At 39.6% G+C, this 14,975-nt stretch overlaps 1 protein-coding gene across 21 annotated transcripts in view; it reads right to left on the bottom strand.

The window, feature by feature from the left end:
* POLN (DNA polymerase nu) overlaps nt 1–14,975 on the bottom strand; it is a 171,399-nt gene that overhangs the window by 141,105 nt on the left and 15,319 nt on the right. For 15 of the 21 annotated variants that reach the window (XR_011502393.1, XR_011502392.1, XR_011502390.1 and 12 more), the window contains 3 exons: nt 7,104–7,183; nt 4,642–5,142; nt 2,178–2,374 (listed from right to left, as the gene is read on the bottom strand). Coding sequence is in view for 13 of the 21 variants with exons in the window: in XM_044767962.2 (XP_044623897.2) it covers nt 2,178–2,374; nt 4,642–5,142; nt 7,104–7,183 (778 nt within the window). In the remaining 8 variants the exon portion in view is untranslated. Of the gene's footprint in view, nt 1–2,177; nt 2,375–4,641; nt 5,143–7,103; nt 7,184–14,975 lie in introns of those variants that run through there. The other 6 variants (XM_070506383.1, XM_070506381.1, XM_070506389.1 and 3 more) reach the window with 4 other exon arrangements.

Here is a 14,975-nt window from a genome sequence, read left to right as displayed (position 1 = left end):
GTAGACCTGCAGGGCCACTGTAGGAACTTTGGCTTTCCTTCAGAGCAAAGCAGGAGCTTTTAGAGGTTTTGAGCAGGGGAGTGAGGTGATCTGATTTACGTTTGAACAGGACCTCTGTGGGTGCTGTGCTAAAAACAGACAGAAGGGGCAGGTGGACGTGGGAGGCTCCTTGCCACAATTCAGTCAGGAGGTAAAGGCCTGCAGAGGAAAGGCAGCAGCAGAGGGGATGAGAGTAGGTCAGAATCTACCTGTATTTTGAAGGCAGAACCAATGGGATTCACTAAGAGCTGAGAGGAAGTGTACAGAAAAAGAGAGAGAAATTAAAGATAACGGACTGAGCTCATGGAGGGCTAACGGTGACACTAACTAAGACAACAAAGGCTGTAGAAGGCAAGTTGCAGGGAAGATAGAAGCTTTGAAATTCATAATATCTTGGTGGTATTGAGGACAGTTTCCTGTTTGAAGGCAGTGATAACTTCATTTTCTAATGCAGTGAGTGAACAAGTGTGATGAGGAAAATAATCTGGGACTCTGGCAGATGCACATGTTAAGGCTGAAGTGACTACTAGATGTCCAAGCAGATGTCGAGTAGGATATATAAATCCAGAATTCAGAAAAGGCTGTCCAAATATTAGGGCTCTACTCTCACAGAGATCTTCCATAGGATAGACCTGCCGAATTGTTCTTTCAAAAGAAAACTATGTAAAAGGAAGCTTATGGGTTTCTTGGGAGCAGAATGCTATATTAGTCAAACACTGTCCTGTTCTCATCAAAGTTACTGTAGTGTAAGTACTTGACATTAAGCTTTTGATTGCTGAGGCAACCATTTCAAAAGACATCCATCTTGGGTAGACACGTTGCCAGCTGTATGACACAGCTATTAGCAAACCAAGCAGATAAGGATCTAGGTCTTCCCCACCCATGAAGGTCCCTCCTCAGAAGGCCCTGGGTGATCCAGATAACTGACCACTAGAGTGACCATGCTTCTCCCTTACCATGTCCTAATTCCCTCTCTTATGCTTTAAACTAGCCAATAAAGACTGAACCCTTGAAACCCTACGCACCCCACCCTCAGATCCTAATAAAAGCAGAGCCCTAGGTCAATGCTCTGTCTCTGTCTACTGAAGACCTCGCTGTGTGGCCCTCGGGCATGCTGGGTACGCTCCAGGACCGATGAATAATAAATCTTATAGTCTCTAAGTTGCCTGACGTTTTTTGCTGAAGTGTGTCCTGTGATCATAATAAGAACCACAAAGGCTAGTCCAGCCACAGCTTTGGCCCCTGTGGGGGAAACGTCTGTGGGGGCTCACTACCAGTAATACGTCCCCTGGCAAGTGCCTCAGGAGTTCCTAGCTGAGAGCATCACTATCAATAGCCTGGGACCCACACAACAGTTACCGAAAACTCATCAAGGCCTACTGAGACTGTATTAGACAGGAAGGGCCAGGCTCCCCACCTTCTATCCTTGAGCCTCCTTGAACTCCTCTTCAGGGCAGCGGCTTTAAGGAGCAATCTCGGGGCACTAATTGACCTGAACTCAGAGGGCTGGGCGGACAGGAAGTGGATGCCCCCACCCAAGGCAGAAACTTCAACGGGGCTGACAGCATGTGCAAATAAAGAGTGACAAGAGGCACAGGCTCCAACCTACAATAGGACTTTTCAGGATTGAGAAGGGGCATCCCTGCCTATTCTAAGATTCTAAGAGGGCACGTCCAAGTGAGACACGTCTTGTTTATGTTCACAGACATGAAGCTTTGAAATTCATAATATCTTGGTGGTATTGAGGACAGTTTACTGTTTGAAGACAGTGATAAATTCATTTTCTAATGCAGTGAGTGAGTGAACGAGTGTGATGAGGAAAATCATCTGGGACTCTTGCAGTGACTCTGGGTTTTCAGGCCTGGGGATGATGTTTTCCTCACCAACTTTCATTGAGATGTTGATTCAAATTCTGGAGCAGGCTCCCACAAAAGGATGAAACCTCCATGCCAGAAGCTCTTTGAGGGGGAGAGAGCCAATGTTTGTAGAGGTTTCTGTCATTTAGATCCATTTTATTTTCATGTGCCCATACAAAACTTGTAAAAGTTTACATAATAAAATTGGAGCTTCAGAAACTTTAAATTAGGACAAAGCAGGCATGTAAGTAAGATTTAAGGTAATGAGTGAAGATGTCGAACCTGGCAAATTGACTATGTGCCTCCTGTTCCTGGCTCCAAATACAAGAGAGCTCTGTTTTTATGTAGATAAACTGATCACTGGGTGTGAAGCCTTCCTCGAGAACACAGTAAGAGGCTGAGGCATCCAGAGGACCACTGCTGCCTTCTGCGTGGCTCTGTACTAACATCACAATTCCTTTAACAGGGGAAACTAGAGCCTGTGAATACACAATAAAATAAAGTTTCAATATTAAACATAGACAATGTGTTTATTTAAGAAAAATATGTCATGTTTTATAATTAAGCAGAGAGAAAAGAGAAAACTTGTAAATTTGTAAACAAACAACTCTTTTTGTGACAATCAAGGCCAAAAGCCAAACTCATGATCTTACTCTCCAAATCTGGTCTCCTCTCTATTTAACATCATAATGGAGGTCTTAGCCAGTGTAATACAATAGGAAAAAGAAATAAAGGCATATAAATCAGAAAGGAAGAATTATACTGTCCCTATTTACAGATACCACAAATGTCTGCATAGAAAACTCAGAGGAACCTACAAAAAAGAACTCCTGGAAGTAATACACGAGTTTAGCAAGGTTACAGGATACAAGACCAAAACAAAAACCTCAACTGTATTTCTATACACTAGCAATAAACATATAAAAATGAACTTTAAAGAAAAAGAAATTACTCTTTATAATAACTATTCCAAAAAATGAAATACTTAGAAATCAACAAAATATCTATAGGATCTGTATACTGAAAACTACAAAATACTGAAGAAAGAAATCAGAGAAGACCTAAATAACAGAGACATACCATGCTCAAAGGCTACAAAACTCAAAATAATAAGAATGCCAACTCTCCCAAGTTATTCTATAGAACCAAGAAGATCAATAAACTCTAAGTACAAGAAACATGAAGAAAACTATGCCAAATCACATCATAATGAAATTGCTTAAAACCAGTGATAAAAAGAAAACCTTGAAAGAAGCCAGGGTAGGGGAGATGGGGGGGCTGCATACTACCTAGATAGAAACATAGAAATGGATGACAGCAGATTTCTTGTGGGAAACAAGGTAAGTTACAAAACAGTGGAGTAACATCTTTAAATTACTGAAAGAAAAAAACTACCAACTTACAATTTTTTAGTCAGCAAAAATGTCTTTCAAAAAAAGGAAGATTTGTATACTACACTGAAAACTACAAAACTGCTAAAAAAAATTGAAGTTTTAAATAAATGAAAGGATACCCCCTGTCCATGGATCAGAAAACTGAATACTGTTACAGTGGCAAAACTCCCAAAATTAATCTATAGATTCAATACAGTTTGTATCAAATTCCAGCTGGATGTTTGCAGAAGTTGACAAACTGATTCTAAACTTTATATGGAAACGCAAAGCAACGAGACTACCCAAAACAATACTGAAAAAGAGAAACAAAGCTGGAAGATTCACACTCCCTGATTTCAAAACTTACTTCAAAGATACAGTAATCAAGACAGCATGGTACTGTCATAAGGAAAAACATATGGATGAATGGACAGAATTGAATGTCCAGAAATAAACTCTTACATTTATAGTCAATTGATTTCCAGTAAAAGTGCCAGGAAATTCAACAGAGAAAGAAGAGTCTTTTCAACAAATAATACTGGGAAAACTAGAAATCCCCATGCAAAAGGGTAGATTTATGTTTTTATCTCACACCATACACAAAACTAAGTCAAAATGGATTTAAATGTAAGAGCTAAAACTATAAACTTAGAAGAAAACAGGAGTAAATCTTCATGACCTGGGATAGGCACAGCATTCTTAAATACAACAACAAAAGCACAGGAAATAAAAGAAAAAATCTGATAAACCGGAGTTCATCAAATTAAAAAATTTTTCTGCTTCAAAATACACCATCAAGAAATTGAAAAAACAAGCCACAGATTTGGAGAATTGCAAATCATATATCTGACAACAGATTGTATCAGAATACATAAAGAACCCTTACAGATCCAAGATAAAGCAACTGAAAACAAACAACCCAATCAAAAAATGAGCAGAAGATTTGAATATATATTTCCCTAAAGAAGACACACAAATGGTCAACAAGTACATGAGAAGATACTCAATGTCATTAGTTATTAGGGAAACGCAATTTAAAACCACAGTGAAGTACCACTTCACACCCACTATAATGGCTAAAATAAAAAAGACAGACAACAACAAGTATTAACAAGGAGGTGGAGAATTTGGAACCCTTGTATATTGCTGGTGGAATATAAAATGGTATAATCACTCTGGAAAACATTTTGGCAGTTTCTTAAAAAACAGATGAGAACTATGCATTATCAATCACTTGCCACTGAGGGAGAAGGGGAGGCTCAAAATCTTATTTCTCGTTCTCCTATCAAAATCAGACACTAAGAAAATGGATTTCTTTTATGGTGCCAAAAAACCCCAAAACAAACAAACAAAAACCAACACTGTTTACTAACCTGGTCAGCTCTTAGCTGGGTTGAACCATCCTTATACATCAGAGTTAGTGCCAAGGCTACTGCCTGTTTGAGCATTTCAATCAGCTGGCTTTTCTCCAAATCATCCAAATACCTAATATCACAAAAATGGTTTTTGAATGCTCTTGAGTTCCCAGAATTTAGGTAGAGTCCAACCTCATCAGCATCTTCTTCCAATGCCATATGTTTACTTGTTTTCTCTGATGAATTATTGTATGTAATATGTTTTCTTTTAAGATTCACGCTTCCCTTATTTTCATTATTTATATTTTCTTTTAGGGAATATTTTCTTTTATGTTCTAGTTTCTGTAGAACTGAAGCCTCTTGGTTACACTGTGGAATTAAACAACTGGAAGGAGCCAACAAGTTGATGTCCTTCTGTTTTTGGTCAGTAGACAGCTGATCTGTGAGTCTGATACTGGAAGACTGAGGAGAGAGTTTGACAGAAGCTCTTGATGTCTGGCTTGTAAAAGAACTAAGATTCTATCAAAAAATGGAAAATATTTCATTAGAATATGGATTCATAAAACAGATATATAAACCAAACTAATTTCTGATAAAACTCATCTAAGGTAAAGTAGGAACACAGCTTCATATCATCTAGAATAAACTTTCTAATGAAATTATATAGCGTCTTCTAGAGCAGTGATTTTTCTCAACCCAGGTAGGAGTGCATATGTGAATCATGAGCTGGGATAGGCAGGAGTTCAACAAAGTCTCCAGCCACACCCCTGTATTGAAATTGTGCATGTAATGAGATGCCATGGACGGGAATATGTTGCAGATGTGCGTAAGAGTGAAGAATAATAATTTACAACTTCCAAGTAAAGACCATTTATAGAGAAAATGAAATCACCACAACTATTTGATATGTTAATCTATCTACTAAAAATTAAAAAAAAAATATGGCTCAGCAGCAATCCTCTTCCTATCTTGATCTAGCAATGTGCAATACTCATTCATAGATTCACAAACCAACCAACGGGAAAAAAGCATGCCTATCCATTTGACATGATGAACTATGGGATTCATTTACAATAAAATTTTATTTTGAATGTTTATTTTTCAGATTTTATGATATTTATGCTGTTTTGAACAATTATACACTAATAGTACTTTAAAAATAATTTTGAAAGAAAATGTTTTAACAGTTGGTCATATGGTCATAGAAATTTTAAATTTATACTCATTTTCATTGCAGAGAAATATCATATGGTCTTCAAGAAAAGACTAAAGCATAAAATTATATTACAGTAAAAATTCTGTGGAGGAATATACAAGAAAAGGAGTTCAAGGAGAAAAATGAACATATAAAAATTCAGATTGTTCAAAAATATGCTGCTAAAGTTTTTTTAAAGGGATGATTATGGATATCAAGGTGCCAGAGTACAGCATTTAGATTTTAGTGGATATATCCTAAATGATGATATAATAGTTTTAAAAATGTCAACATTATCAATACACCAGAAATGATGTTCTATGAAACTTTTAAAATTTGCAGCAAATATTATAAATGTCAACTTAAAATGTCAGAAGATGCATGGCTTTTCAAAATTCTTTTGAGACAAAGGGAGCAACAAGGTTTGAAGACCTCTGCCTTAGGGATCCAAGGAGCACAATTTGAACACTGCTGAAAGAATTTACTTACAAAGGGCTGCACAGTCCCTTCTCTGTCGAAAATGCCCCTCCCTCCACTTCAGGGGCAAACCATCATCCCATCAACCAAGCAGCAGTCCTATCATCCCCATTTTACTACAGGGAGTTTAGATTAGAGGAAGTTAGACTGTGATTTGAACACATGTAGTTTGCTCCACAATCCATTCTCTTAACCACTATGCTGCCTCCACCACTGTTTCATATACAAGGTCTTTGGTGATAAGACCTCTTCTCATCTCTTCCTTCAAGCCCAAACCATGTAACTCATCCATTGTGAAATTTATATCCCCTACTTTGTAAACTTCTCTTTATTTCCACTCCTTCAAAGTTCCAAGCTCTCTTCCTTTAACCTGAAAAATGTTCTCAAAGTCCTTTCCCTACCCTCTAAAGGTGGGGATCTTTAGGCTGACCATCTCCTAATCATCCTGTAGATCTCAACTCAGATATACTTTTCATACTTCAAAAAGACATCCCAGACTTCTCTCCCCACCACCCAGAAAAAGCAAAATGAAACAGCACAAAAAGTGGGTAGATGTCTCTCCTACCATTCCCAAAGCACTTGGGACTGACTTCCATCATGGCACTTAATACACCGTATTGCAGAGATCTATTGTACTTCTCTGTCTTCCCCTTCCCCTCATACAAATTAAACTATAAGCTCCTGGAGAAGAAGAACTTTGTTTTTAACTGTTGTGTCCATAACATCTAGCATACAGTAGACACTTAATAAGTGTGTTGAATGAGTGAAGGTTATCTGTCTAGAATTATTCATATTTGGAATGATTTACCTTTTTTCCCAGTGATTGATTCTTCCCATCTTCAAGTACTACTGAATTCTTAACACTGGACTTTTTTACCACTTCTGCAGCTTTTAAAAACACAAAAAGAAATGAGGCATTAAAGAAATATTGAAATCTAAGTCATATAATTAGTTAAACATTGGAAACAGCCTCTACAATCATGCTATTTACTCATTATTTACTTGCTTAAAACAATGTAATAAAATCACAACCAAAATGCATATTAGCATTGTAATAAACATTTATGTACAGTATCTCCAAACTTACTATAGACAGATCTATGTAATCGTGAAATGTTTATTAAAAATTGTTACCTAGTATTTGCATTTGAATACTTGAGTCCAAAAACCCAAGGTCAACATTTTACAGAACGTTGCAAGTATTAAAGGTTTGAAGAAATTCTTAGACTGAACACTATAGCAATGGAACAGAGATTTAGTAAAATATCATTAACACAAACTTTTGATTTAAATTTAATTTTAATAATCCTGGGCTGAAAATTAAGTGATGGAACCTGGATTCAACTCCAGAGACATGACTGAGGAGTCTGCTCATAACCACTGTGATACACGTTCCCTCTACAGCAACAACCGAAAAACACAAATGGGGGGAAATCTTTCACTTACAATAGAAAAAGTTATACTTAGGATAAATTTAACAAGAAAGGCACAAGGCACTCGATGAAAACTTAGTATCTTATGAAATGGCATAAAACAACATCAATGCTGATGGAAAGACACAGCATCAGCCCAAGCATAAAATGTTTAATTCTTCCAAATATAAATTTAATGCAATTCCAATCAGAGATGCTACAGGGCTCTTTTAATTGAAAAATAATTTCAAAGTACATATGAAATACTAAACATCTGAAAATAGACAAGACAGTTAAGTTAAAAAAATAAATAAAAGAAGATTGCCTTGCCAGATTATCAGAACACATTATAAAGCCACTATAATCAAATCCACATGATATTTGTATAGGATCAGACAAAAAGATCTCTAGAACAGAACAGACAACCCAGAAACTGACTGCAGGACTTACGATACTTTAATATACAACACAGATGGTATCTCAATTCAGTAGAAAAGGACAGATTAATAAATAAGGATAGTACATTAGCACTGCTTCTTCTTCATTTTCTTTTTTGCTGAGGAAGATTTGCCCTGAGCTAACAATCTTCCTCTTTTTGTACGTGAGCCACCACCACAGCATGGCCACTGACTGATGAGTGGCATAAGTCTGCACCTGGGAACTGAACCCAGGCTACCAAAACGAAGCACGCTAAACTTAACCACTGGGCCACCAGCGCTGGCCCTAGCACCACTTCTGAAAGAAAATAATACATGGGAAAACTGTTTGGAACAAAAATGACAAAGGGTTAACAACTGTATTATACAACAATTTCTTATACGTTGGCCAATAAAGACAAACAATTCAAGAGAAAAATGAGCAAAAGATAGGCAGAGGCAATACACAAAACAGCAAATCCAAAAAGCAAATAAACATGATATAATACTCAAACTCACTAGTAGTCAGTGAATTAAACATAATTGAAGATGGAAGAGAAGAAGTACTGTCATGCATTGCTGGTACAAATGTGAACAGTTAGAATCTTTTTGGAAAGCAAACTGTCAACACTTACTAAAATTAAAAATACATGTATCACCCTTGGGAGTTGGGAAGAAAAGGATGGACCCAAAGGGAGCTGAGATGGGCCTCGAAGGTACTACTACTGTTCTGTTTCTTGATCTGGGTGAAGGTTACAAAGGTGTTCAGACTGTGAAATTTTGAGCTATAATTCAGTATATATGTGCTTTATGTGTATGTGTGTATGCTACCTCAATAAAAACAGAGATATAAATATATAAATCATCTAACCAACCAACCTCCCTCCTAGTTATCTGTTTCATAGAAATATATGCAACAGTAAATAAGTTTTAACCAAAATGTTTATGCCAGTATTGCTTCATAGCAAAGGACTGAAAGAAAAGTAGACACTCATCACGAGGGAAGTCGAGGAATAAATTATGTAACTTCCACATCATGAAGCAAGCACATAGTCATTAAAAAGAATGACTTTGAGTTATATCAGTTGACTTGAAGATGCAGAAATCTGTGAAAACATGATCTCATTTTTTAAAACAATGATCAAATCTCTCCACTGATGTACATTTATGAGTATGTTATATACATACACTGGCACAGGTCTGGTCCCCGGGAGGCCAATTCTGAGATGAAGGCCTGCATTCAGAAAGGTTTTTGGGGAGTGCTTTCAGGATCAGCGTCTGTCAGGAATGAAGGAGCACTGGGCGAAGGTGCAGTGACTAGAAAGGCCTGCTCTGGATCTGGCATGGCCATGCAGAGTTGTCCCCCGTTGGATCAAGGGAGCTGGGCCTTTATACCCCAGCACCAACCAGTCATTGGATTGTTTGCTCCTGGGAAAGGGGTGTGCCCGTGGGCAAAAAAAAACCTCTTTGCAGCTGTGGCAATCACTAAGAGGGGCTGTGGTGTGAGCAGCCAGCCAGCAACAGTCTCAGCAGCTGGGGCACTGAATCGTTTAGCATAAACACAGGGGGTCCAGGCATCCACGGTGTTCACTACAGTCCTACACTACCATTCACTACACTGGACTGTTCACAGCCACTTTCTTCACATACATTCTGGGAGCGACTCCTTCAGGATTCTGGTGGGCCTCTTCCTGGGGGAAACTTTCACAAGGAAGGTTAATGGGATAAACTGCATCTCCTTGTTGCTGCAGCTGGTCTCAAAGTTGCAAATGATACTTATTTCTCTCCTCCAGCACCCATTCTAAGGTCACCTCACCCTGGCTTGGCACCTCTGCTAGTCTAGGTAGTCTACCTGATTGAGTGACCCAAACCTTCATCCCTGAGAGGTATAAGCCCCTAATCACCAGGCCCTTCTCAGGCCATGGCTGTTGCACTGGCCATCAAATTTAGGCAGGGGACTGAGAGGTGACCAACCATCACCTAGGTGCCAAGTATATGCTTCCCTGGCCCCATTATGTAACAGCAGCCCTAACTTCTCCTGATGACCAAGAGGTCATGTCTAGCGGGATGGAGATTACATTCCTTGTTTGCCCGTCTGTTGGCATAACGAACTTGAAATGACTGGGCAGCAGCCATAGCTTGAAACTGAATGGTACTCTTCCTGTGTCCCTGGTGGGTTTCACCTCTGGGAGTCAAGACTAAACCTGCAGAACCCAGAAGTATGAGGGGAGAGAAACAAATTTACTGAGTGCAGCACTGGGAGTGATGGTAACCAGGGCCACTCCCACTTCCACCTTTTGGTTCCCAGACCCCTTAATTACATATAATGGGGGACAATGCACCCTGTAATAGTCACTGATGTACAGTACATACCGCACCCTGGAGATTACTGCTTCATCATTGCAGGGTGTCATCTCCAAGCTGGCACTTGAGCTCTGCCTGCTACAGGCCATTCCACCAATGTATCAGGCTGGTGTTTTTGGTGTGTGGCTGTGAGGGAACCTGGTGGGTCCCACAATCATGTGCCCACTGCAGCTCCTTTGCTGGAAAGTGGGTCCCTACATCCAATGTGATGCTATGCGGATTCTGCGTCAGTGGATCAAATGCTCTGTGAGCCTTGGATAATGGAGCTCACTGAGGCTCTGCAAACAGCAAAGGCAAACCCATGCCTGGAATATGTGTCAATTCCAGTCAAGATGAATCACGGCACCTTTGGGGGCACAACGAGTTCAGCACTTTCAGCTTGCCACCAAGTGACTGATTGTTCTCCTCAAAGGATGGTACTACTGGGGACTCAGCATTTGGTCTATTGTTGGAAGGTTAGACATTCAGCAGAGGCAACAGCTAGATCAGCCCTGGTGAGTGAAAGCAGTATGCTGTTGTGCCCACACAGCCTCCACCCCAGCCCCGTGGTTACTCCATTAAAGAGCCCAAGGTGTCTGTACTAACACAGCAGATGACAGAGGTTAGTGAAAGTCAACTGGCCAAGTCATACCAATTTTGTTCCTTCCTTTGGCCCTCTACTTCGGGTAGCTGCTCCACGTGCATTTACCATATTCTTTAGAGTTCTCTTTATTCCTTAGTAACTAATCTCATTACTAGCAAATAATGCTTTAAACTTTCTCTGTTCAAATTATACAGTTTCTGTTCCCTGACTGACCTATGTCTCATACACTCCTTTAACAGGCCCAGTACCTCTTGACCAGGTTATGTTGTGACTTAAGGGCCAGGAGGGAAGGGGGTGGCAGTTCCTGAAAGAGCATGCATTACTTTTCAAGACAGAAACCTCTTGCATTGCCTTCAAGCTGGGGGGTGGGAGGGGGGTGATGCACTGGCCTTTAACAGAGAAGAGTAGCCACTTCTGCAGGTCCCAGAGGTATCTGGGATTGAGGAAGTGAATGCACTAATCCAGATGTCCCCAACCCATATCTCAGGGTCTGGGTGCTCTTCCTGAGCAAGGCCCTGACCCTGAGGCAGCACACCTGCCAGGTCTGAGAATTCAACCTTCTCTGGAGCTCTACAAGTCTTAGGACGGCACTAGGCACTGGGCCTGTGGTTGCAGGTGGTCTCTTTATAGGGCTACCAAGGAAGCCCTCTAGTAATCTATCACATTTAGCCTTTAATTGCTAATTAATCACCCTCAGCCTTTGTCCTTCTCCAAAGGATCTATTATTCCCACCCACAGCCACCAATTGCATTGTTTCCCACTGCTTTGTACTTTTCAAATGAGGACTGTCCCAGCAGCCTGGGCAGTTGCTTCCACTGGTATGCTAGACCAGCCAACTCTAGCGAAGGTTTTCACTGCACTGCTGCCACTCACATTCCACCTACAACTTGCAATGAAGTCATCAGTGCCAGCCTGCCTGAGGGTGACCAAACTCCAAAACGCCTTGTAAGCTTTCTCAGACTACTCCTGGCACCAACTGAAGCAGATCAGGTTCCCTTGGAACCAGACTGAGCTTCGCCTGCAGGAAATTTACCGGGGGTGCTATTGGGAAGCAGGACTGAGTGAAGCGGAAGCTCAAACGTGATACAGTTGCAACAAAGGCCTCAGTCAATCTCATCTGGATGGCAAAGCACAGCCACACAGTGTGCACACACACACAAGCTATAATTATAATCGTGGAAATTATAATCACGGAAACAAATGAACAGAAATATAAGAGGCACATACTAAGCTGTTAACGTGGGTTAGCAATTAGGGAAGAGGGCTCAACAAAGAAGAAAAAGCCTGAACTAAGAAAACAATGTATATCTGAATCCTTTCACTACGTTTGTGTATGCAAAAAAAAAATTTTTTTTTACGGACTTCATGTTTTTGGTTGTTTTTTCTTTTTTAAAAAAATACCTTTTTAATAGAAAAGACCCCCTAAAAATGTTGAGGAAAACATTTACAACATATATATTAAAACAGTAAAATCCTTCATATATTTATGTTTGTAGAAAGCTCTTACAAAACAGTACGAGTTGAATACACATGAGCCCACCTGTGAGAGCAAAGATAACTCCTTACCCTTCAAAGAGCTCAAAACATACCAAGAGTTCAAGCATTATACAAATACCCAAAAACTACTTCACAGTAAGTTCCACATGTGGAGTTGCAAATAAATCAAATGCAGTTTACTTACAATAAGGCACTCTTGTAATGCGAGAACTATCACTGCATTTGAGCAGAGCCCCGTAAAATGCTGATTTCACCACTCAGCGTTCTGAGTGAAGGAGAGAAAAAGTAGATGATGAAGTTGGAAAATGTCCCATGTCTGGAAGTTACAGTCAAATGTGAAAGGGGCATGAAGTACGAGAGAGAATGTGGTAGGATGTAAGACTAAAAAGGGCAGGCAGGGGCCAGGTCACCCTGTAGGAATACGTGGGAATGTTTCTGTAGATAAATCTTGCAGAAGCAAGCACAAGAGCTGAGCTAATTCTAGCAATGGTGCAAAGGCAGGACCAAAGTGGCACTAAAGTGAAGGCAAACAGCAATCAAACTACTGCAAAAATCCAAAAGAGAAGAAATGAAGGCCTGAATTAGGGTAGTGGGAATGCAAATCTAACACCTGGCAGAGTTTGCTAAGTGACTGGACATAAGGATTTTATTTGATAGAAATAAAAATAATACAAAATGTTTATCCATATACTCTTGACTAGAATGAATATAATCAAAACAGATCCATTTTCTCACTTAGTTTTTGTTATCTGTCCTTGAAATCGCAAAGACTTCCACATTAATGAGCTGGATATTTACCTTTATGCGTCTCAAACTTGTATTAATTTGTAATGTCTGTAAAAATGTTTTTATTTTACTGGAAAACACTATATTCACCTCTAAGCTCTATAAAGTTAAAATAAAACAGAATTTGGATAAATGTGTACTGGAAAATGTTATTTGATTTCTATTGGTACTTAAAACAAAGAGACATATTCTAATAAATATGTGCTTAATCATATGCATAATCCTATACATGGCACCAGTTAAGTCGGATGAATCCAATTCTGAATCTAGTTTAAAGGTGCATGAGTTAGGGTAAAAAGCTAAGCTTACAGTCATAAAAGACCCAACAATACAACAGAAGAAAGAAGAAAAAGTAGTTTATTTCTTTCTCATGTTCTGAGGCGAGTGGTCTCAGCTGGTGGTGCATTAGTTTCATGAAGTCAATCTGGGACCCAGGTTCCTTCTGGCATGGTGTTCCACAATCCTCTAGGACGCTGTTATCATTTGCAGGGTAGGAAAGGAAACATTTCAGGTTCCAAGTGGAGGGAAGAAAAGAGGCCAGCTAGGTAGCGAGTTGGAGTCTTTGGGTCTACCCAGGAAATGGCACACACCACCTGACAGCACAACCCACTAACGGGAACCCGTCACTTGGTCACACCTAACTGCAGAGACTGAGCCATGTAGTCTGATCGTGTGCCTCAGAAGGGAAGGACAGACCCTGGTGTGGCGGACAAATCATCTCTGCCCAAAACACCTTTGGAACACACGAAATGCCCATGATTAGAAAGTGGGAAGTGGCTGACACAAAAAGTCAGGATACCTTTGAGCAGGGAGAAGGCTTTAATTAAGAAGGAAATTTTGAGGTGTTGGCAATGTAAGTGGTAGTTACATAGATGTCCTCTTTATATTAATTCATTAAGTTGTATTTTAAGTTTTTGCAGCTTCTGTTTTTTCACAGCAAAGGGTTTTTAAGTAAAGATTGATCTTGCTGCACAAAGATATACACAGTCCCATCCTTAGATTTCTATATCGAGATAGCTCAGTCAGTCTAGCAGATCAGAAAATTAGACCCCAAAGTGACATTTAACATTGTCTGATTTTACCTAATAAGTGTTTGTAAAAGCAAATATTTGTAATTTATTTTCACTGATTTCTGAGTTCAATTTTTGACATTTGGTATGAAATGGGCTTTCATAAATGAAACAATAATTTATAATATTTTACTTATCAAGAAATAAGAATTTGACATAATAACAGCTCAGCATATGACAAGAGTCCAGGAATCAATTAGGTCTTAGGTCCAGCATCACTCATCAATAATCCACCAACACTTTAATTCAGATTCAAATGAAGTAAGAATAAAACTGGTGAAACACTGTAGTAGACAGACTCTAAGACAGTCTCACGACCCCACCTCCTAGTATTCACACCCTGTGTAACTCCCTCTTCTTGAGTGTGGATGGGACCTACTGACTCACTTCTAACCAATGGAACACAGCAAAGGTGACAGGATGTTTGTGATTACCTAAGACTATGTCAGTCTTGCTAGGGACACTCTCTTGCTGGCTTTGCAAAAGCAAGCTGTCTATGAAGGGAACTACATGGAAAGGAACTGAGAGTGGCTTAACAGTCAGCGAGAAACT

The sequence above is a fragment of the Equus asinus genome, chromosome 3, assembly GCF_041296235.1.
Source record: "Equus asinus isolate D_3611 breed Donkey chromosome 3, EquAss-T2T_v2, whole genome shotgun sequence".
Lineage (NCBI taxonomy): Eukaryota > Metazoa > Chordata > Mammalia > Perissodactyla > Equidae > Equus > Equus asinus.
This window is presented reverse-complemented; position numbering and strand designations above follow the sequence as displayed.